General features: G+C 37.2%; 2 protein-coding genes across 3 annotated transcripts; both read left to right on the top strand.

The window, feature by feature from the left end:
* Positions 1–461: 461 nt before the first annotated feature.
* On the top strand, positions 462–12,996 carry LOC104105523 (DDT domain-containing protein PTM). Its single transcript, XM_009613851.4, has 9 exons — positions 462–2,128; positions 2,236–2,847; positions 4,407–5,454; positions 6,560–6,848; positions 6,939–7,063; positions 7,379–7,839; positions 9,487–9,515; positions 10,818–11,444; positions 12,095–12,996. The coding sequence occupies exons 1-9, from the start codon at positions 723–725 to the stop codon at positions 12,730–12,732; spliced, it is 5,235 nt and encodes a 1,744-aa protein (XP_009612146.1). The 5' UTR covers positions 462–722; the 3' UTR covers positions 12,733–12,996.
* A 5,906-nt stretch (positions 12,997–18,902) lies between these two features.
* On the top strand, positions 18,903–23,493 carry LOC104105522 (uncharacterized). Of its 2 annotated transcripts, XM_009613849.4 has the most exons (7): positions 18,903–19,030; positions 19,281–19,397; positions 20,561–21,049; positions 21,522–21,661; positions 21,777–21,897; positions 22,285–22,425; positions 23,118–23,493. In XM_009613849.4, exons 1-7 carry the CDS (start codon positions 18,956–18,958, stop codon positions 23,196–23,198), a joined length of 1,164 nt encoding a protein of 387 aa, XP_009612144.3. In that variant the 5' UTR covers positions 18,903–18,955; the 3' UTR covers positions 23,199–23,493. The 2 variants fall into 2 exon arrangements, with proteins under 2 accessions (XP_009612144.3, XP_009612145.1); XM_009613850.4 differs by lacking the exon at positions 19,281–19,397.
* Positions 23,494–24,509: the final 1,016 nt, after the last annotated feature.

Below are 24,509 nucleotides of genomic sequence, written 5' to 3'. Positions count from 1 at the left end.
TATTGACTTTACCATATGCTACGTAAATCTCCTATTCTCCCACAATTATATATTTTGTTGTAATTAGGAATAATAATTCCTTTTTAAAAGAAAATTATGGACATACCTTTTTAATCCAAGTAGAATCAACTTTGTAGGGTTGGTGTATATGTAGTTTAAGTTGAAAAAGAATTTCATCATTAGTTAATTTACAATTAGATCCTTAAATTATATAAATATTTAAGTGCATAAAAGTCAATCAATATTTCAGGTATATTTTAATCGTTCAATATTTAGCATAAATTATTCGTACTTTTATAATAATATAGATAGATGTAGATATAGATAAATAGATCGATTAAATTATCTTAGTAAATGAAATATTTGTTTATCCCAATTCTCACCCACGACCCAACCACTCACGTGCACGTGACTGCTATTGCAGCGAGAAAGAGAAGGTTGCCATAAAGAAAACGCATTTCACTTTAGTTTCAAACTTCAAACTCCTCTCTCCCTCTCTCTCTCCTTGCATTTTCTAGAGAGAGAAACACACACACACACACCCAGCTTTCATTTTCTCTCTCTACGATACATACACAACATATACTCCTTTATATCTAACCACATTCGTAGAGAGAGAAACCCAAACCCCTCTCTCTCTCTCTCTCTCTCTATCTCTCTCTCATCATAATTCTGGGGTTTGTAGGGGAGATCGTAAAACCCTAGAATTTGGGGCAAAGGAAATGGGGGAAGAGTATATAGGGAGAAGAGTCAACAAAGAAGTCAAAGGCGTTGGAGCATTTAGTGGTACAGTCAAATCCTACAATTCTACAACTGGGTTCTTCGAGATCCTCTATGATGTGGGCGATTCCGAGGTTCTTGACTTGTCCCAAGTCCTCTGCTTGTTGAACGGATCAGTGTCACGTCAGCAACAGCAGCCTGTTGGTCGGAAACCCCCAAAACGACGTCGTATAGCGAAAAATTCAGGTAATAATGCTGACGTGGAAATGAATTATGATGAGAATTGTAGTGAAATGAACTTGAATTTGGGAAAAGATGGTATGCTGAATAATGGGTTGAATTTGGATTTGAATTATGATGTGATGGTTAATTTGAATGACGATGATGACGATGCGGTAGTTGATTTGAATAGGAGTCAACTGGATTTGAATAAAGGGGTGGATTTGAATGTTGAGGAGAATATGGGTGGTGTTAATGAGGTAAAGTTGGAAACTTTGGAGGGAACATTGAAGAATAGAAGCAATGTGATTGATTTGAATGTGGATGCAAATGGGGACGTGGGGGGTCGTGTTTCGGAGGATATAAGGATAAAGGGTCGCGGGCACTGTTTTGACTTGAATTTAGGGCTAGATGAAGAAAGTAAGAATGTAGATGTTGTTGTTGGTGATGAGACGTCGAAGGAAATGATGGCTTGTTGTTTTGGAGAAGGAGGAACTCGGGAGAAAGAGTGTAGTCGAGATGAAGAGAAGGTCCCACTGAGTTTGGATACTTGTTTTACTGTGAATGAGTTAACGAATGGCACTCTGCAGGAAGTTGAGGTGAAGTGGACGACGCCTGATAAGGGTACTAGTGGGTTGGAAGTGCAAAATGGTGCTTCGGGGAGCTTGATGAAGGGGAAAAGGGGTAGAAAGAAGAGGAAGCTCCTGGATGCTGGCAGCAAAGGTGGTACGGAGATGGTGTTGAGAAGAAGTGCTCGTAGAGCGAGAATAGATTCCGTTTCTGCTGAAGATCACATTTATTGTGCAGTAGTGTCTGATGTAGCGAGTAATCCATTGTTGTCTCCTGCAGTTAGTGTGGTTTCAGAGGAGAAAATTATAGTATCAGGTCATGAAGAGTCTGATAAACATGACAATCTTCTGCCAAAGATGGATTTGCCTCCTACTTCGAGTAGTTTAGATTTAGATGGTATTCCTGTGCTTGACGTCTTCTCTGTCTATTCATTTTTGAGATCGTTTAGTACTTTATTGTTCTTGAGCCCCTTTGAGTTGGAAGACTTCGTAGCGTGCATAAAAGCAGATGCTCCTACTTTATTATTTGACTCCATTCATTTCTCTCTTTTGCAAATATTGAGGAAGCATTTGGAGGCTCTTTCAGATGAAACTTCTGAATCTGCATCTAATTGTCTTAGGTAAAGTTTTGAACTCTCAAAAAGTTGTGTATAAGTATTTTTTTTTTTTTTTGCTTGAATTCCTTTGATACTCAATTTTATCTGTACATTTACAATTGTGGAAGTAGGTCTCTTAACTGGGATTTGCTGGACCTGATCACATGGCCTGTCTTTATGGTTGAATATCTACTATTACATGAATCAGAACTGAAGCCAAGTTTTGATCTTTGTCACTTTAAACTATTCGAGATCGATTACTGCAAGCAACCAGCTTCTTTGAAGATTGAAATGCTTAGGTGTCTTTGTGATGATGTGACTGAAGTAGAGGCCATACGATCAGAGCTTAACAGAAGAACTGTGGCAGCAGAGAACACAGATTTTGATCGGGATTCGAAGTTTGACAGTTCCAAGAAGAGGAGGGGTGCCATGGATGTTGCTGCTGGTTCATGCTTGAGTGAGGAAGTAGTCGATGAATCAACAGACTGGAACAGCGATGAATGCTGCCTCTGCAAAATGGATGGTAACTTAATATGCTGTGATGGCTGCCCTGCTGCATTTCATTCCAAGTGTGTTGGTGTTGCTAGTAGTCACTTGCCAGAAGGTGATTGGTATTGCCCTGAATGTCTGATTGGCAAAAAGAAGCCCTGGTTGAATTTGGCAAAATCAATTCGAGGGGCAGAGTTGTTGGCAACTGATCCGTACGGACGGCTATACTATAGCTGCTGTGATTACCTATTGGTGTAAGTTCCATCACCCTAAAGTTAGTAAGTGATTGTACCTTCTCTGACAGTCAGGTTGCTCTTTGAAGCTTAATCAGTCTGTTTATGTTTTAACATTTATCTTTCGGCACAAACGTTTGCACTGTTTGGAACAGTTTGCATTAGATAGTTTGAATCGGTATATGGTCTAGGTTGCTGTTGGCAATAACATTTTCCATTTGATGTGGTGATCCGTTAAAAGGAAAATTTCACAAGCAAAGTAGTATTGTAATGTTTGTGTCTCAATGGAGTCAAATAATTACAAGGGATTCATATAGCCAAATCCTACATTATTTAGGACTCAGTCATAGTACATTTACACTGATGTTGTGATTCTTGAATACGTCTGATGTCATGACAAGTTTGTTACTAGCTTTATCTCCCTTTCATTCTTGAGAGTGTTATTATTCGTATTTAATAAAATCACCATTTGTCTTATAGAAGCTTAAGTGACAAAACATGAATAGCACTGACCAATAAAACTTTCCCTTCCATTTAGTAGTAGAATGTTTTTTGGAAACAAGCTTGATTTGTACTATCACCTTTTTCTAATTCTAATGTCTTTATTGAAGTATAGAGGAGTGAATGAAGATGGCAGATGTCATTTATATAAGAAAAAACACTTCTCTCTAACCTTGACTCAATCAAATCTCAATTCATTGTGGGTCTCTCACTCTTTGTTAATAATGACGAACCCATCTCTAACATCCTATATTATCCGATTGCACCAAGTAATACAAGCTTAGTGTATCATAAAGAGAAAAGTGGATCAAGATATAGTGCTTGATAGAGAGTGTAGTTATAAGCTGGTCATGTTAGTATCTATATATGATTAAGAGACATTGGTGAAAGTTGAAAGCTCTTCTTGAAGACGTGCTTTATTGGTCTCTTTGATTGCCAAGTTGCTTCCATAAATGGATTCACAGTCTCACGGAGGGGGTGGCTAGGTTGCAGAAGGTAACTGCTCGCCTCGAGGTCGCTAGGTTAGTAGTTTCACATTCTAAAAGGTCTCTAGGCTAGTAGTATCATTGATCATGTTGCTTTCTTGGTCTCTTCGGCAGCCGGGTTGCTTCCATCAAAAGGGTCATGGAGTGAGCAACTAGGTTAGCCTCAATACGGGATTTTCCCACATTAATAAAATTATTTGCTTTATTTAAAAAAATAGAATTGTCTACTTGTAAGGAAAAAGTCGTGTTAAATAAAGAATAAATAAAGCTTTACTGAGTGTGTTAGCTAATTTCTAGTTGTCGATCATAGTCTCAAGGGTGGAAGCTAATGGTTTTGTCATATCCACCGCGATTGTCTAACTTTTGATCTCCTTTAATTCTAATTTTAAGTTTTACATTATGGTCTGACACTGCATCTTCTTTTATTATCTGTGCCAAAATGTGGTAGTTGTCATTTCTAATCTGGGGCATCAGACTCCTGTTTTTCTTGTTATTTTCTGTTCTTGACACTTTATCATTTCTTTACCAGTTTCTTGGTTTAAAATAATACTTAATTATGCTCACAAGTTGAGTTTTGTGCTGCTGTCCTTGCAGGTCTGATCCATGCGAAGACGAGTTCTCACTTAAGTATTACCACAGAAATGATTTGGCTGTGGTTTTAGGGATGATGAAGTCATCAGAACATATTTACGGAACTGTCTTAAGTGTGATTATGAAGCTTTGGGATATAAACTGTATGGCTGCAGTTGTAAAATGTGATCTGGATACCCAGCTGAAAACTCTGCCCTCAAATTCTCCGGTATTGATCCTGTCACAAAATGAAGAGAAGGTAAATGAAGGAAATCAAGCGGAAAAGCTCTTGTCATGTTCGGATGATGTAGGATATGACAAGTCAGAGACTGTAGACCCATCAATGAAGACGGGAAATCTACCGCCAGGATCTGAAGGATCAGCTGAAGTATCTCAGGTTGTTACTGACAATCAAAATTACAAGGAGGCTGGAACATTTGAAGATTCTGATCTTACAGAAAAAAATATGGAGACTAGAAGAACACTTAAAGAAAGAAAGGGGAATGAATCTTTGGATTTGGGGACATTAACAACGAGCAGTAAAGAAATCATATCCGAGGAGCAGTATGCGGAAAGTTATGTGAACTATTATAGCTTTGCCCGAATGGCATCATCAGTTGTTGAAGAGTTAACAAAGAAATCACCCGGTAAGTTTGGTGAAGATGCTATAAAAACAGAGGAGGAAATTATTTCAACGCAGCTGAAGGCCATATCTAGCAAATCTACTGAATTTTGCTGGCCCAATGTTCAGAATCTGAAGATTGATGCTTGGAAAGAAAAATGTGGGTGGTGCTTCCCTTGCAGAGTTCCAGAGTGTGAAAATGACTGCTTGCTCATCCAGAATTACGCAGGTCCTGCTCCAGAAAGTTTTTCTAGTGATGCATTGGGTGTCTGTTCTAGGAAGAACAGGAAAAGCCATCTTGTTGATGTCCTTTGCTATATAGTGAGCATTGAGGATCGTCTTCATGGGCTTCTGTTGGGTCCATGGTTGAATCCGCACCACTCTCAAAATTGGCGCAAAAGTGTTCTTAAAGCACATGAAGTTGCTGGACTAAGAGCTTTTTTGCTTACGGTAAGGATGATCATCCCTATCTTTTTTATATTTTATTTTATTGATAAGTCAAAAATGTTTCATTCATTAGCAAAGAGTTGGTGTAAAAAAGTATGTACAGGAGGTGCATGTTATTCTGCATCCATTGTCTTCCAGTTCCACCTAGTTTACCTACTACCATACGGCATGGTGTTTTCCCTCGCACTAAAAATACAAGTGAAATAAAAAAAGAGCTCTTAATGTTTTCTACATCATTCTTAATATTATCATCCCGCTCTTTTTGTCATTTTCATTTGCTAAATGTCTTCTACTTCAATGAAAATGATGTGCTCGTAGTTCATTTTTTCATATCCACATGGAGCTTGATCTTCCCGGCTGTTCTTAATGCTTCATGTCGGTGAAAATATTCTTTTAGGCAGTTATTTGTGACTTTGATAGTTTAGTAGGAAGCTATATCCCTTCTCAGTCCCTAAAATTTTTTTTGGAGGGCGGAAAGGTCAGCTGCACTAGCTATTTCCAGTTATGTGTACTATGTGATCTTAAAGTTTCACATGGTATGACAGAGAAACTGGTTTGGACTGCTAAATGCTTTTTTCTTTTGTGGTCCAGTGTGTATATCACAATTCACAACTTCCTAGTATGATTGACTAAACTTTATGCACACTGCTGTCGATCATGGGGAAAAAAAGTGCCGATATCACGCTCAAAAAAATTATATATGACATGACTTTGTTAAATATTGTCTAGTACTTGGGATTCTTTCCTAATACAAAGTACGTTAGTCTAAGAACATAGTGAACATGAACCAACATAAAGATGGATCTTTTGGCGCGGTTTCAAAAGTCCTCTTGTTGGAATGAAGGCTTGTCATAACAGTACGCTTAATTTGGGTTCAGTGCCTGTTTAGAGATGTGTGTGACAGTATAAATTGCAAAGAATTCGTAGTGTCAGAGAACCGCAAGGTATTGAATGTTGGAGTAAAATGAGTCTAAATGGGGTGAAATGGATGGTGAGAATTCATATAGTCGATCCTGACTAGCTTAGAATTGAGACATAATAGTAGTTGTAGTAGTTATTATTGCATTTCATATCTGTATAGATTTCTGACTGATACTTTTGGTGCCAGTTAGAGTCGAACTTGCGGCCTCTAGCACTTACCCCTGATTGGCTTAAGCATGTGGATTCTTTAGCCAAAGTGGGTTCTGGGCATCATATCGTTACCAATTCACCACGTGTGTCTTCTAAACATGGAATTGGCAAAAAGAAGGCTAGGTATTTGGAGCCTGAGTTAAATCCATCTTCAAATGCTGGAAGTGGATTGGGCTTGTTTTGGTGGAGGGGGGGAAGGCTATCTCGTCGTCTATTCAACTGGAAGGTTTTGCCTCAATCATTGGCGCTCAAAGCTGCCCGACAAGGTCTAAACATTTGTTTTGTTTTCTAATACAACTTGGGTTTCTGGTCAACTGAACAGTTGAGCTTAATTTACCTAGAATTATCATGTGCAGGTGGATGTAAGAAGATACTAGGCCTGTTATATCCGGATAATTCAGACTTTGCCAAGAGAAGTAAGTGCATAGCCTGGAGGGCTGCTGTTGAAACTTCAAGATCTGTGGAGCAACTTGCTCTCCAGGTACGCTTTCCATGCAATTCAGTTTCGGCTACTAATGTTTAACCTGAGAGAAATGATCTTCCTGGATCTGCTACCTTAATGTGGCACTTCAGCGGTCCAGATGATAGAGATATGGTCCTATATGAAGTACCCAAATTGACTCCATTGGACATAGATAGTTACTACTTGCGTTAATTACAGTAGCACTTTTCCTTGTGGGCTATGGCTTGTGTTGAAAGGACATCTTAGTTGTCTTTGTTATTGTTGACATAGATGCATGCTTGAGTGTAGTTTATTGAGCTTTTGGTTCATCATTTTCTCTTTTTCAATTTTCAGGTTAGAGATCTTGATGCTCATATTAGATGGAATGATATCGGAAACACCAATATCCTTGCAATGATGGATAAGGAATTTCAAAAATCTGTCAGATCATTCAAGAAGGTTATTGTACGCAGGAAAAGCTCTGAAGGATCTGTAGTTAAATATCTTCTTGATTTTGGTAAAAGAAGATTCTTACCTGACATTGTTGTTCGATGCGGAACAATGCTAGAAGAGGCTTCAAATGAAAGAAAGAGATATTGGCTAGAAGAATCTCACATGCCCTTGCATCTTGTGAAAGGATTTGAGGAGAAAAGAATTGCTCGCAAATCTAGCAAGATAACTGTTGGGAAGCATCGTGAGACCAAGAGAATAACGAAAAAACCTTTGAAGAAAAAGGGCTTCGAATACCTTTTCCTCAAAGCAGAGAGATCAGAGTATTATCAGTGTGGGCATTGTAACAAAGATGTCCTAATTAGGTATGATGCTTCTTGATATTTGTGAAAAAGCTCCAGTCAGTTAATAGCATGCACAAGTTATCTAGCTTACATGGATGAATTAACACTTCTTTCATAATCTGGGGAGTTATAAAAATGCTGTTTTTGCTATTTATAGTAAATGTGGATAAGGTTTTTCTGCTGAAAAAGAAAGAGAGTAGTTAGTTATGGGAAACACGTGTCGTGCAGCAACTTCTGGATAACCTTGCGAGTTCTATCTTTTTCATTCAGTTACTTTCTTCATAAAAGTCATTTAGCATTTCAGTCTTAGTTTCAGCACATTTCTGTTGTGTTTACTTTTCCTGCTTTCCTTCTTCTTCTTCTTCTTCTTTCACCGTTTACTTAGTATTACCATTAAGAAACAAATAACTGTAGCAACTTTTGCAAATTCAAGACAATATTGATTGTTTACCTTTGATCACCTTGGGTTCTGATATCAGGTACCTTGTCTACTGTTAAACAACTACAACAGCTACACCGCAGTCCCAAACAAAGTTGTGGTTGCCGATATAAATCCTCACTTCTTTCTTTAAGCTCAACTCATATAATCATCATGCCAAACTAAAATAATAGTAGTCTACTGTTAAATGACAATTTGTACAGCTTTATACCATTATCCCCCCCTCCCAAAAAAAATAAAAATAAAAAATTGAGCAGCTTGCAGATGACTTTTGACCTCAAAATCTTGATGTCATACATGTGTATAAATCAATGCTGTTAGAAGCACTTAGATCCTGAAGTTAGGTGCAGCTAAGGTTGGGCTTTAGCCTCACTAAGGCGGTGTTCTGCGGCAGGCACTATTATTTAGATCTCAGTTTTAGTCGGAGCAGATATATGGCTTAATTATCAGCTTATTATCCAAAAGTAATATAAGTGGCGAATCTTGTGTATATGCAAAGGTAAAGAAATGGCTGTGTTTTATGCAGCTGCAAACCCCATAGGAAAAGGGAAAAACAAGAAAGAAATTAGAAAGGAGGGATCGTAATATGTGATACTTGGACTGTTATAATTTTTGGCCTTTAAATAATATGGAGTCTTATATTTGGCAACATTTGATTATTACTGTCAGACAAAGCAGCTAGTATTTCCTTGTTATGTCCAGGACCATGATTGCAACTCTGCTTTAGCAGTTGATGTAGTTTCACCTTGCGAGGAAAAATTTTCTACCTCCTTGGAGATGCTGCCATCTTGTTGGTCGCTTCTCTGTCCTATTTTTTGGGTATCGTTTTTACTTTGAAGCAAGCAAGTGTGAAAATATTGTCACCCTTGAATTATGTTCATTTTCACTCTTCTGTAGAGGTCTACACAAACTTGCCCCTGAATAACATTGCGGGAATAGTTTCAGATTTCCAGTATTGTGTGGATCTGATTTTCGAGAATATTTTCTTTTCGCTTGTTTCCTGTGCATGGGCATGTTAGTTGTCGTCGTCCAGTTTCTAACTGGCTCTCTATGTTCTGGTACGAGTCCTAACTAGATAAAATTAGGTATTATATCTGTGTACAGTTAATAGAATGAAGAATTTGGTCTTCCATTTTCACTAGATGTTTTACTCTGAATTTTTTTTCTTAAGATTAATTTTCGTTTGTGAATTTTTTTTCTTAAGATTAATTTTCGTTTGTTACTTGCAGGGAAGCTGTGAGCTGTCAGTACTGCAAAGGTGAGTACTTCAGTTTCTCCTAATAAAACTTTCTTACCGCTCTACCCACTTGTGAACTGTCAAGTGGCCATTTTATAAATATTCTTAAGTACATCAGGTAACTGATGACATTCAATGACATGTGAAATATTTTGGGATATTAACATGACATAAATGATACAATTGATCTTTGGAACCATATTGGTATCTGCATGTTATACTCAATCAAAAAGCAAGGATATGCCGTTAGTTGGTTGATTTTTTCCATGACCCAAGATTGGGTTAGGTGGTCGTCTTATTAAGCACCAGTTGCACCCTCTGCAGGGTTTCTGCTGTACACGTTGTCAGATTTGCATCATACTTCCAAATAGCAGTTTCGAATTGTCTGCTATTTCTTTGGCACTTCAGATTTTGATTTATTACTAATTGGGATGTTGTTATTTTAGTCTCTGTTCTTAGTTTTGCCAATAACATCTTGATGTAATTGCATAGTACTGACGACAAATACAAATAAAAAAATAGTTTTCCATCTCAAATAACTTACACTATCAGATGAGACAACAATAACAACAACAACCCAGTATAATCCTACTAGTGGGGTCTGGGGAGGGTAGTGTGTACGCAGACCTTACCCTTACCCTGGGGTAGAGAGGCTGTTTCCAATAGACCCCCGGCATCCTTCTCTCCAAGAATTCCCCACCTTGCTCTTGGGGTGACTCGAACTCACAACCTCTTGGTTGGAAGTGGAGGGTGCTTACCATCAGGGCAATCCACTATCAAATGAGAAAATAACATAATTCAATAGGTATTGGGGCTTGTGAAAGTCCTTCGTTTCTAGTAAGTCCTTGGTCTCTAGTCTCACCATCATCAATGATCATAGAATTTCCGTGATAGTTGAATTATCAGCCCACATGTGATGGCCATGCTTAAGACAAGTATTCCTCCTCTAATAGTTAAAGCTATTAAATTGCTTGATGAGATGGTCACATAATTCAATACTAATAAGTTGGAGTAACACAAAGATCTATTGTTTGTTTGATTTAGGCAAAAGGTCCTCCTTTTATTTAGTGTCGAGGCTTCAGTACCTTTTCTGTTTGGTGCTGAGACTTTTTTCTCCCTCGAGTTTCCTGTATCAGTTCCATTGTTCTTTTTTTCATTCAGTTCCATGTGGATTTTGTTTGTTTACTTTTACATGTGTTGATTCAAATACTTCAAAGTTAATTTGGTCATCAGTTCAGTGTACTTTCGTCTTCACTTCCACATCTCCCTTAACTTTTCTCTGCTTTTTGTTCAATTAATCTGATATTTTGTCATTTTCTTCAGATTTCTTCCATAAACGACATGTTAGAAAGTCAACTGGATTTGCCGCTGCTGAGTTTAAATATACATGCCACAAGTGTGCGGCTATGGATAATAATGGGAGAAAGAATATCAAGAGGGGGAGGATAGAGTTGCAAAAGAGTAAGAAAGTATCGAAAGCCTTGAGGCCACTGAGCTCAATAGTTAAATCCAGAGGCACCAAAAATAAACAGCCAGCAAAATCACAGAGTAGTAAAAAAGAGCCTGTTGCTATACCCCTCAGGCGTTCTGCTAGGACAGCTAAATTCGTAGCTGTGCAAAACAAAAAAATAGTACACAAAAGAGGGAAACAAACAAAAGCTGGAAGGGGTAGACCTAAGAAAAAAGCAAAAGTTGACATATCGGAGAAAAAGAAACCAGCAGAAGTTGCTTGGCAGAAGAAGAGAATGCAATTATGCCGGATATACTGGCTAAATGGTCTATTGCTCTCACAAAAGCCAAATGATGAACGAGTGACACTCTTCAGGAGTAAAAAGCGTCTTGTTCTTTCTGGAGAGTTGGCTGCTACAGCGGATCAGCCGAAGTGCAGTCTTTGTGGTGAACTAGAATATACACCTACTTCAAATTACATTGCATGTGAAGTTTGTGGAGGTAAGGGTTTTATACAGTGTTGTGTCTATGTCGACGATCCCTTTGGTTATCTTGTTGGTTGCTGTCTACCATATATCTTGAGTTGGTTTTATATCTTGTATATCTAATTGTTTTCCTGCGGGAATGCATTCATTTATTTTCAGTTGTCCATCATGTTTAACAAATGATGTGACATTGTCTAGTATAACATTATCGCTCTTGGGTCTGGTCTCCTCTAAGTCTGCTGTTTCAGTTTGTAATTGTTAAACTATAGGTGATAAGTGATAGTGTGAATACTTTCAGTTTATATAAAAGTGATAGTGTGGATCTTATATTATAAAAATTTGAACTGGAATATGATCGCGACAGGAGATTTAAGAGGTAGTGTTGCAGAAGACAAGCTATCAATAGCGGTTGCTGTTCAATCCATTTTTGTTTGAGCTCCCTTTCTATTTCTCGAGTTACACTGTTTAATTTGTGCTACAAAGGTTGCTTGAAAAATGATATTTTAATGGGTCTTTTAATAAAGGAAACTCCTAAATCTAAATTGCACTTTATGAATCTGATTATTGGGTGTTGAGATGTTTATATATTTTCCAGACTTTTCTTCTTTTTTCTCCTTATATCTCGCGCCTTACCTTATTTTCCTGTCTGATTACTCCATCCTGCAGACTGGTTTCATGGAGATGCTTTCGATCTTACAGCTGAAAGAATTACTAAGCTAATTGGATTCAAGTGCCACAAATGTCGGCAAAGGTCCCCTCCTTTTTGTGCTCATATGCATACAATGGGTAGCAAGGGTAAGCAGGTTCCTTTGGAGAGTAATAAGCGTGAATCTGCAAATGAAACATGTAACATTGAGCCCTGCTCAAGTAAGGGACCACTAGAACAGAAATCTCACTTGAATGATGAATCAGGATCTTGTTTTACTGGTGATAGTGATGAAAAGCATCCGCGAGGGGCTCTCCCTGATTCATGCCGTGCGGAGAATGGAAGTTTGCCTATTATTAGTTCAGAGCAGGGAGAAACTATTGATAGCTGTAGCAAGATGGATATTGTACTTCCAGATGAACCAGGCTTATTGAATGATAATGTTAAGTGTATCAAGGAGGAGGAGGATCAGAGACCATCAAATGAGTTGTTGTCATCTGATGACAGCTCTTTGCTGAATGATCCCGCGATAGAGGTGAAGGATGTGTCAGTTGGATCTGGGGAAAGACTTGAAGAGAATACAACGCTTGTGACAGGATGTACATCTTCCAAGTCTGCAGAGGATCTAACAGAAACAGGATTACCTTCATTAACATGATCAACAGAGGAATGGCAAAGCAACAGTCACTCCCTAATCTGTGGTAGATAGAGCTGTTGTTGACGGACCTGAATTGTCCTCAGAGAAAATTTTAGTTTCAGATTAATTTGTAGGTGTTGAAGGGAAAAAATTAGGTTAGAGGTGTAGAATATACTTCGACTCATACAGTTACCGTCCGTAGTGTTACGGACATTAGCTCATTTGTGAATCTTTTTATGTTATTGGGATGTTCATTTATAAAGCAATATTTTGATACTTCAGTCATCATTGGAGTAAACAAAGAGATGACTTGAGGCGTGTTTCTTTCCCTTCCAATGCATTCTTTGATTTTAGTGGACACAAATTGGTTAATGCATTATTTTTAGAGGTGGCAAATGGATGGTGCCAATACCAGATTAAGTGCTTGGTGATGGTTAGACTTTTGTCCAGACACTTTTTTTCTTTAGTTTAGATCATGTTAAGAAGCTTCTCAGATTTCTCTGGTTCCGCTTTCGACTTCTGGGAATGACATGCTATGCAGGCACTAGATGTTGATTCGAGACCTGGATTATTTTGAGGTGTACCCAACCCCTTGGTTTAAGTAATGAAATTATTAGTCATGCAGTTTTATCACTGTACTTTTCTGTTTTACAGGTAAGTCCCTATATGGCGAACTCTCCTTCAGAGATGGATTCAACTACAGGGTCTTCAGTCTTCATAATCACTTGATGAGAATCAGTAGGAAAGGGAATTTGCACCATGGGTTCATGTTACCAATCATAATTTAATCATATGAATTGATAAATCTTCAGTGATTTTCAGTGACCTTATCTGTATGGTATTTTGATTGGTTTTCAACCTCCATTTCAAAAGTCTCAAACTTCTTGCATTGCTCAGGTGGAGTGTACTTCATCTGGCGAACGAATTGTCCGGCTTGAAACGGACGTTATTGCAAATGCAGCAAATGCTGATTCTTTTAGGCGGATATAAACATCTGCAAGGAGTTAAAGAGCGCTTTATTTTCTGAAACTGCTTGTCTGTCATCTTTGTGTTTTTAAAGTTAGTCGTTGAGAGCTTTTGATGTCTGGTGTGCATGTTGAGAGACTAGTTTGTCTCTCAGTATAATTATAATAGGATGAACCAACTAAGTACTTCATTTCCCCAACCCAGCTTTTAGAACTCCAACCATCTTTTTAGTGTTTGTACGATTGCTTTTGCTTTAGTTGTGAGTTATGGCTGCCTTATGCGGAATCCTATTCACTAATATCTCTCTCTCTTTTTTTTTTTTTTCTTCTGGGTTAGTTCAATAATAAGTTCTGTTGTGTGCAAAGCAAACTAGATCATAAATATACATCGAAACAATGAACTTCAAATGGATGTCTTATGGTTGGACATTTCAACTGCACTCTGATCTAGTGCTGCTTACAGTTTGCCTTGCTTACTTGTGGCTTTGGATATCAGTGCATCATTCTGTTCTGAATATTTACCTGATTGTTTTACGTTTCTTGGGTTCTCTAGCTTTGCAGTTTGATGAAAAGTCTTGCGGTGCCTCGTGGTATGAGCTTTTATGCTTGGTATTGTCATTAAATTTTGCTAACGAGTGGTACGTCCTCATCTCTTTCCTACTTCACTTGGATTAGAATCTTTATTTTTGGTTCCTTTTGTGCGTTGTAGAAAAGAAATCATGTTTGAGAAAGCCTGTCTGGTGTAATTTATCAATATCAAACATAATGAAGGGTTGTCCATCTCTAACTGTGCTAACTGGAAGCCTTTGACTGTCTCGGATGTGATCCTTTACCCTTCCACGTGCTATCAGCTTTATAATTATCTCTTTCTTTTCCCTCTCCCTGTCTGTCTCTCGCCTTGGTTTTATTCTTGCCTCTTGTCAGCAGAAGGCAAGAGTTCTTTGGCTAAGCCTAACTGGAGTGAAACACATCTTTCCACAAAATATTGTACCCAGGAGAGATAGTTCCATCACTAAAAGCCTATTAGCGGATTCTGAATGAAGATGCGGATATCAGAACGGGAATTATGCAGCTATACATTAACTTATACTAAACAAACAGTTGTCCACCTGCAATTGATAGTTCTCTAATTGGATCAGGATGACACAGTTGGCTTGATGAGAGGATGATGTACTTGAGAAATGAGAAGACGGGGCTCCTGGTCTGTAATGTTTGACATTCCTTTTCGTCAGCTTGTTGGCTTTGAAGAATGACAAGCTTCAAAGCAGCGTAAATGATATTTTTTTTCCTAGTAAGAGTGGGCTAAGGATATTATGGACTTTGTGCCCTATTAGCTCAGTGTGCTGTGAGTCTACAATATCATTCCCTTAATCTTTGCTATCAGGTTAAGGGAAGTGATTCATAATATCATCCTAGCTAATGAATTGAGACCAGATATGGTGTATCATGCTACTGGAGCTTCTCTGATTGATGTTATGCCAAGCTTGGGGTTCAGAAGTAATGGACTGCATGTTGTTTCCGTAGGCAATTCAAGGTTTTATCTTGTTGATGGAACTCCATAGAGTTCTTTACAACTTTGATACGGTTCGTGAAGGCAATTCTCTATCACCTCTTCTATTAATCCTGCTCATGGAGGGTCATAGAGAACTTTAAAAGTTGCTCGCATTGGCTGGTTCAAATGTTTTACACACGAAAGGGCAATGCAATGCAACTCACTCTTCTTAATTTGGGGACGACACCATCATAATATCTGAAGCAAAAGAATAACTAAGGAACCCCAGGGTGATACTGTTGTGCTTTAAAGCTGCTTCTAGCGTGTATATTAGTTTGACAAAAGTAAAATCTCTGTTATCGGGGGGAGGGGGGGGGGATCGAAGAGTTGCTACACTGGCTAGTATCTTGCGACGTGCTATTGATTAATTTGCTAATATTTATCCAGGTCAACCACTCCACTAGGATCCAGCTTTGTGATCATGCCAAAGTCTGACGAGGGCACTTGATGGAAAAGACCATTACCTGTTGAAGGGTGGGCTGCTTACATTTATTGATAGCGTCCTCAGTAGCATACCTTGTTCGTCCCATGGCAAGATCTGGAGGATGAGGTTAAGCACCACATAATATGAGGTAAAAGATCGAAATTGTTTGCCAACTGTCAGATTTCGGTTGGAATGAGCAATTGCAAGTGTATTAGTAGAAGGGGGGGGGGGGGATGGCTTCCTTGAGAATATCTTGTTCTTAAGAACTGAATACTGGTCAAGTTGTTGGCTGGGACATTTGCCTTTAAATGATACTGTCTGTTGTATTTTGGCTGAAAACCGAGTTGCATTGGCACCAGACGAAGACACTCTATATCAGTTATTTGCTCAAACGAGGACAAGGGCATCAAATCACCTCAGGCCCTCTGGTAATTCTCATCCCTGAATTTTTAGGTTTAGAAGCAACTACAACTACAATCACTGAGAAATGTAGCTTGTCAGCAAGACCTACTGGGAGATGACTTTGTAAGTAGCATTGCAACGGTAGTAGGACAGACGAACCTACTCGGACATCTACCAATGGACTTGTCTCTGGTAAGTCCTCTTTCTCGTTCTATCTGGTAACATTTAGCATAGTGAGGATGTTCCTTGAAAAACAAATTTGAAACAGGTGGTCCTCCCTGAGTTCATGGTTTGAATAGAATCACTTGAATCCAACTTAACCTATACATTCTTCAGTGAGAGATAGAAGACTGGCAAACTTCTGCTTCCATTTTAGGAAATCAGAGTCGTCGTTCAGCCACTTGTTTCTTCACCGTGAGACGGTCCAAGATCTCTGTCACATGTTATATTCTCGTTTCAGCATATGATGGAACAATCTTGAATCGCTTGGCACTTGTTCGGAGAATGATCTATTAGTTAAAATTTTGTGATTAGCTCCACTTAACTAGTTTTGACATCGATATGGAAGTCGAAATAGCAACAACCAAGCTGCCATACATCTCCGCTTTGTTACATATCTCCTCTGGTTTTATTTCGAACCTCTTTTTGACCTATTCTCTTTATCATATTGTAGGACATTCAAAACACTCAGATACAGATGAGAAAGAAGCTGTTTTTTCCAAAAACAATGCGATGGTTTTGAATGAATAACTATTTGTACTCTTGTATTTTACAAGCTAATTGATTCATTAGAAATATACTTTATTTGGAATTTCACATTATGTTTTGATTTTCCTAACTATCCTAAAAAACGAGAATATATCGCAGTTGTCTTGTTTTCTTTCTTTTCTTGTTATTGTATGGTTGGTTGCTTCCTTGTCACTGTTCCTTGAGCAGAGGGTTTATCGGGAACTACTTCTCTATCTTCACAAGGTAGTTGTTGTTGTCGTCGTCGTCGTCGTAGTTGTCTATTTGGCACCAAGTAATTTAAAAGGAGTGATACATAATAACAATTAAGCAAGAGTAAAAGTAACTTTTCTAGTTAACGAAATAATATTGGGAAAATGACACTGTATAGCTGTTCAAAAAAATAAAATAAATAAATAAATAAATAAATAATATATATATATATATATATATATATATATATATATATATATATATATATATATATATATATATATATATATATTATACGTTTTTAGGCTACCAAATGTAAATGGTTTGTGGCGCGGGTTAAAAGTGATTAACCCGTAAAAATAACAAGAATTAGTCGGTTTTCGGACTGGTAATTGAAAAATAGTCAGTGTTTGCAAAGTCATTGAAAAATAGCCATTATTTTGCTGCAACGCTGAAAGTTTCAGCATAATATACTGGAGATTGGTGCTCCTGTGTATGAACTTCCAACATATTATGCCGGAATCCAGCACATTATGCTGGAACTTCAACACATATACTGAAACTCCAATATATTATGCTGGAAGTTCACATGTAAAAAATTTGAATTTCAGTATATTATGCTGGAATATTTTCAGGATTTTGAACAATGTTTTCGTTCAATTTATCTTTACATGAAAAATGGATAAATTTCGATTACTTTTGAAACTGTGATTATTTTTTAATTATCACTTGTAAATCTGGTTATTTCTGAATTTCACCCCAAGTATATTTGTGAAATTACTGACAGGCCTGTAAAGTCGTCCTTTCATTGAAGGAAGCATATTGATCTAATCGGAAGTAATTACCATCTGTATAATGATTACTGAATAAACTGTGATTGATAATTTATTTTGTAAAGTACCAGTTAAAAAATCAAAGGAAATATGGAAACAATTACTTGTGGAAAGAAGGGAAAAGAAATAAGCACTGTATATTTTCTGCCCATGTTTTCGCTATCGTTAAAAATAATTAAATGAATTAAATTTTTCTTCCAAATTGCATAGAAGCAAAATTAACAACAAAAATCTAAAATAGAAATAGGAAATAAAAGGAAAATCTTTTGCCTAAACCTTCACTTTTCTTCTTTTCCTTAAATTGTCACAGCAAGCTTAAATTAGATCATGAGAGACGTAAAAAAGAAAGGTAATACCATGTATCTAGAGGCGGATTCAGGATCTTGAAGTTTATGAGTTCTGGATTCTAACCTTTTTAAATTATTGAGTTCTAAATTAATAATTATACATATTAAATCAATTTTTGTGACATATACAAAGCTACTCTCAAACTCATATTGTCAATTCTACATTCGCCCTGCCGGTATCGATACCGATACAGTACCGAGCCGTAAGAAAGATGAGCAGCATTCCTTCTACCGGCCTTTATAGGAGTAAGAGAGCGTGGTGAGATAGATAGACGTCCAATTCTGTAGAAGCTAGTTGCTCGACCTTAGTCTTGGGCTAATCTCAAACTTTAATCAACCCCTTCGTACTTCGATCCAATCAATCGATCTATCAAAATGCTAATCTCTTTTATTAGGTAACCAATGTCACAATCAACGTGCGCACAATTTAATCTAGACACGATCATTTTATCGATAACTATACCTCAATTTCAAGCTAGGTTGGGGTCATCACCATTGGTCAGGACAAAAAAAGAAAGAAGACAAAGTGGGAGAGAAGCCAATATGCCAAGTGGTCTACCTTTGGGCTAACTTATATTCAAAACATTATTTGGGCTTTTATCTTTTGATGGGCTTAGTTTGAGCTAATGTTGAGTTCAAAACATTAATTGGGCCTTTATCTTTTGATGGGCTTAGGCCCATTTCATCTCTAAATAAAATTCTTAAAACCTCATATGATATTTTTCTCAAAAGTCACTCTCTTTTCTCCTGCAGTCACTGTTTTAACTCTCTCCTTCTCTTCAATGGCTACAGACAACAAATCAAAGCCAAAAGCTACCAACAAAACAAAGAACAAGCAACGTTATCGTCCCAACAATGTAACCCCTTTATACTCCTTGTCTTTTTCTATCTTTATAGATGTAAAACACATGTATATATATACGTATTACAGTGCTGTAATTTTTTTAAAAGGTTAATTGGTGATTAATTATGAGGTGTAGCGCTGCGTACAATAGACACTTGTGGGTCCGGCCCTCCTCCTCACCCTATGCGCGGGAGCTAAGTGCTTTTTTAATTTTTTTTATTTTTAAATTGGTGATTAATTATGGGTTTTTGTGCATAAAATAGAAAGCAGTGAAGAAAGGTGGATACCCTTTAAGGCCAGGAGTACAAGGGTTTTATATAACATGTGATGGTGGAAGAGAAAGACAAGCCTCTCAAGAAGCTGTTAATGTTATTGACTCTGTATGTTTCAAAATCCCAAAAAGTTTCTATTTTTTATAATTATCTTCAAGTTACTGTTTATGTGTGTGAAGATATTCATTTCTGCATTTTGGCTAGCTAAACTTTCTTTTTTTGTTTTGCTTATGAGGGTTAATTTTACTAATTTTTGCATATAATTGAGACATAGTAATTTATATTTTTTTTAAAGAAATGAAGTTTTGATATTTTCGAAACGTCAGTAGAATATTAGAAGTTGGTATTTTCTTTGAATGAACACCACACTTACCTCCTTTATTGACAAAGTACGAGTAACTGCATTGATCCAGACATTTGGTCGTTCGTACATCCGATTAGAAATTACTCTCTGCAAATATTTCTTTTAGTTCTAACTATGAAGCTAGACTGAGAAAGAACGGAAAAAGTTAGTTATTGTGTAACGATGATTACTTCTTTTATTTTGGACTTCAGTTTGTTGCAAGGGTTCAATGTCTGTTAGTAAGACAAATTCTTATGTCGAACACCAGAAAGGACAAGCTCATAAGGTAGTCTGTGAAGAGTTTAGAAAGCGCACTTGTGAACTAGATTTTTTTTTTTCATGAGACTTCTGATCCTTATGCTTTACCTGTTATCTAACAATATTTACTACGCCTCAATTCCAAAAACAATCTGGTCGACTATATGAATCCACCGCCCTGGCCTTGTTTCTCTATTTTAAGCTCAACTCATGTCATTATCATACCAAATAAAAATAAAAAGTGAAAAATAAGTTAAATATATATAAATAATAGTAATGATAATAATAATAATAGTAAAAGTTCCTTATATTTTTACTGGTTATGAATCTATGATAAGGTCAAAAAACTCCTCGAAAAGCAATAGGTTCAAAACCAGCATAATAACAAGACAAACCTATTTCCAAGTAGTAGATATTTTTCCTGTTATCTAAAGAATGTCAAAAAGGGATACTTGTTATTTGAAAATTAAAAACTGTAAAAGAATTTGTTTCAAAATATCTTTGGCCTCCAGTATGACTTTTGGAGCCTTTGTTCAGATTCGAAGCTTGCCTCATATCTTGATTCGTGGAGAAGGACAAAACAATAGAAAGCATCCGCCGCCTTCTTTCTTTGTTCGGTTTATGTAGGTTGTCGTAGGCGCGACCCATGATTTTTTTCCCTTTTGTGCAGTTTTACGATGAGCTGGTACAGGGGACGGGTTCAAGTTTAGGACATGGAGAATTATCAGAAGAACCTAAAAACAAAAAGATTGTTTTCACATATTCTGATTCATCTAGTAGTGATGATGATGATGGTGGTGAAGGTGATGAAGACAAAGGAAATGATGAGAACCAGACCAAGGAGGAGACATCAAAAATTGAGCAGAATCAGGAGAAAACTGATGAAGAAATAGGCAGCTTGAAAAATGGTGGATCAGGGCCTGAAAACAAGGACAACAGCTCTGCCGATGAGCTAATACAAGGAAATGCTGATAAGAAAGAGGAGCTAGAGACAACTCATAAACAGAAAGATAGTGAAGTGGGGGAGCCACCCTCAAAGAAACAATGTGTGGAAAGAGAAGCACCAAAAGCTGGAAATATTGTTGTTGGTAAGACAGAGGAGAAATCTGTTGATAAACTAATTGAAGCTGAGCTTGCTGAGTTGGGAGACAAAAGTAAGGTAACTAGATGTAATTATTTCTATTTTTTTCACGTAAGCTACTACTTTAGTTCCTGTGCTAGGTAAGTATATTACTCATGGCTAATTTTATGTGTGAACAAGTATCTATGTTGCATGTCTCCTGCTCATCCATGATAGATGTTTGTTAGGGCCATTTCTATTTGAGCACAATGGAACGAAATGTCTTAATAATCTCACACCGAAAGGGTGAGATTGTTTTCCTCCCCTTTGAATGTGTGGTTGACATAGGTCTATATACTGGTATAAGATACTCTCTGTCTGAATACTATTGTACTTTTAACTTTTGTACAAATGTGCTTTTGTCTGTTGCTTCTCATTTGAGTTAATCAAAAAGCACCAACTCTAGCGGATAACTTTGTGAACCGGTTAACAAATTGTTTGGTTCAATGTAGTTCTTCTTACTTGTTTCTGGAAATATTTTCGTAATACATTGCTTTCTTTCTTAAAACAGAGGCGTTTTAACTACCTCGACTCAGGTTGCAATGGTGTTGTTTTTGTTCAAATGCGCAAGAAAGATGGAGATCCCAACCCTAAGGAAATCATTCAACATATGATGTCCTCTCTTGCCTCGATGAAGAGACACGTATCAAGGTTCTTTTATCTGCTAAAATTTATTCCTAGACAGCTCTATAAATATGTTCACTTTATGTGAGGCAGGTTACTTTGTTTAATATCTCTTGCTCAAGAATGTCATAGCCTTCAACAGGTTCATATTGAGAGTGTTACCAATTGAAGTAACATGTTATGCATCAGAGGAGGAAATTGGAAGAGCAATAAAGCCTCTTGTTGAACAGTACTTACCTGCTGAAACTGACACTCCAAAAAAGGTCATATTCATACTTCCTAGGCCATTGTTTCCACTATGAAGCCTCTTCTCTTGGAATGTCATCGAAACCCTTCTAATGTTTGAATGTATAGCTAGAAATGATAGTGAAACTTAACAATCACTTTTGTGGATGTATTCTGCATTTGCAAGAGGCCTTGCACTTAATTGATCCAGGATCTTTTAGCTACATGATATCCACTTCTCTTTGGACATGCTTTGGTTTCAATATATTTTTATGAAATATAATTATCTGTAACTTTTGTTGACTCAAGTGTCAGAGATGTGAAAATAGGATGATATTATGTTTTGTGAACTGCATTTATGTTGCAGTCAACTCATATTTTTGGAAGAGAATCAAATCTCTAGCCTAATCAATATTCTCTCACAGTTTGCAGTGCTTTATGAAGCTCGAGCAAATACTGGAATTAATAAGATGAAAATCATTGATACAGTGGCTAAATCTGTTCCTTCACCTCACAAAGTTGATCTTAGCAACCCTGAGATAAACATAGTGGTTCAGATAGTCAAGGTACACATCTTTGCTTATAAATGTGTTCTATAGTTTTTTTTGCATTTCTCTACCGTACAAACAACTCGGTTCTTTTGGCCCTGGCTGTACTACTTCTATTTTCTCTTTTCGTTGATATATGCAAAGCATTCAGCATTAGATACTCTACTAGTCAGCTAACACCAAGGAAGAATAAACTGTCAAAGGAGTGTCTAATACTCCCAGTAAATCCCCCATGAGAGTTTAGCTTTACTATGTGCAAACGAATGTTGTGCCATGAAAGCTAGATTATATTCTCTTCGTAGGTCCGTATAGTCCATGACTTGGGGCAGTGTGTTGAAGGCATACTAGCCATCTTCCTACCCTGTAATGGCGTCGTTGATGAAGCCAGCAAAAGGCATTACTATAGCCATTCAGATGGAAAGAAGAGTATAATTTACTTTCCAGCAATAGCATTATATATCATTAATTAGGTGTTTTATCTGTTCATCTATCCTGATGCACATGCGGAACCTATTCGCAAGGTTTAAATTCAACAATGATGTTGAGATTGAATCGTATCAAGAATCTTTGATAGGAGATAATTGGATATATCATTAGAGAAAAAACTACTCCTAATAATTAGTTCTTTACACCCTTGATGTCCATTACTTCTGGTTGAAATGTTAAAGAAAAATGACTTATCTGATCGATGTTTTCTTCATATTTTGCAGACTGTATGCTTGCTTGGAGTTGTTGAAAAGTACAAGGAATTGTCCAAGTATAACTTGAGGCAGCTTACCTCGAAGAATTAATTCTACTCAAACATCATATAGTCTTTTGGAACAATCATCGAGATCGAAGAGAATTCTGTTGGGTGCTTTAGATCTGCCATGTTTAGCTTTTCAACTCCTTAGAGAACCCTTGAGGAGATTTATGCGTTCAACGATCAATGTATTATAGAATTATAATGCAGAGGTCTTTTCAAGTCTTGTTGGAACCGTCTGTTAAAAGAGTTATCATGTTTTTAGCTTGAACTTCTGGTAATAATTAACATGGTTTTAGCATTTGCTGGCTTTACCGTATTAATCAAAGTAATGTTTTTAACTATGTTCCTCTTGTCAAATTTTGGCTTTGTACCTGTGGAACTATGAAATAGTACTAATGCAATCTAATTATAAGGATTATTGTTCCTATATTCACTTGGTTTGACCAAAGTTGGACGAAGATTCCTCCATAGCAGTTGGCATATGAATAACCATCCCTGTACCTATTATTTTGTTTAACCGTCTGTTACTGTTACGCTTCAATTTCAAGTAAGTTGGCTATCTATATCAATTCTCAATTCTCAATTTGGGCTTGTCTCAGTCCAATAGTTGGCTATATCAATTCTCAATTTGGATGTCGCTCAATTTAAGCTTGTTCCAATAGTGAATGCCTTGACAATATGGATATAAGGAATTCTCAATGTGGATGTCGCTCACAAAAAGCCTCATCTTGCTCGCGGCAATTGTGACCTCTCGGCAAAATCGATAACCGCATCAAAGATGCAGTGCAAACATGAGATTTCTTAATTGAAAATAGCCCCAAGACTATGGAAAAAAGATTATCTCGGTGATTTTCACGACCTGGTGGTCGGCGTAACAATTCTACCAAGTTCCAACTTAGCAACGAACTGTTTCATTACTATGTCGATATGCTACTGTTTACTAAGATAATAATAGATTATTAATGTGTGCATTCCATTATCGTGAAATATATTCCCATGGCACACCCAAAATATGGGGCCAAAAATTGTAGAGGAGCGGGTTTGAAAATGAACAGATAAGTTAAGACACTACTTATTTTCTGCCTACTAGCAATACAACTACTCCTGAGAAATAGTGAAACTGAACTGCTAAAGGCCATCGAAGATGTACCGACTCTAGAATACCTTCCACAATCAGGGCTTAGGTCCGCATTTAGGATATGCAGTGTCTTTTCTCTGCGGCTGATCCAAAATTAGACATTGTGGGTTCTGAATTGAGAGAGGAGAGTTCTCATGTCTCATTCCCTATTACACAATACTCCTTTTGTACTCATTTCAAATCTAATTCCGGTTGGCAGAGGTTTGGCGCAAAAGACAT

This window comes from Nicotiana tomentosiformis, chromosome 11, assembly GCF_000390325.3.
Source record: "Nicotiana tomentosiformis chromosome 11, ASM39032v3, whole genome shotgun sequence".
Lineage (NCBI taxonomy): Eukaryota > Viridiplantae > Streptophyta > Magnoliopsida > Solanales > Solanaceae > Nicotiana > Nicotiana tomentosiformis.
This window is presented reverse-complemented; position numbering and strand designations above follow the sequence as displayed.

What these genes read in the sequence shown, in the direction of transcription:
- LOC104105523 (XM_009613851.4), top strand. Translation starts at nt 723, where the DNA reads ATGGGGGAAGAGTATATAGGGAGAAGAGTCAACAAAGAAGTCAAAGGC. An exon ending in AACAAAGATGTCCTAATTAG is followed by an intron (nt 7,840 to 9,486) that starts GTATGATGCTTC and finishes TGTTACTTGCAG; the next exon opens with GGAAGCTGTGAGCTGTCAGT. An exon ending in GAGCTGTCAGTACTGCAAAG is followed by an intron (nt 9,516 to 10,817) that starts GTGAGTACTTCA and finishes CATTTTCTTCAG; the next exon opens with ATTTCTTCCATAAACGACAT.
- LOC104105522 (XM_009613849.4), top strand. Translation starts at nt 18,956, where the DNA reads ATGGCTACAGACAACAAATCAAAGCCAAAAGCTACCAACAAAACAAAG. An exon ending in ATGAAGAGACACGTATCAAG is followed by an intron (nt 21,662 to 21,776) that starts GTTCTTTTATCT and finishes AGCCTTCAACAG; the next exon opens with GTTCATATTGAGAGTGTTAC. An exon ending in TAGTGGTTCAGATAGTCAAG is followed by an intron (nt 22,426 to 23,117) that starts GTACACATCTTT and finishes CATATTTTGCAG; the next exon opens with ACTGTATGCTTGCTTGGAGT.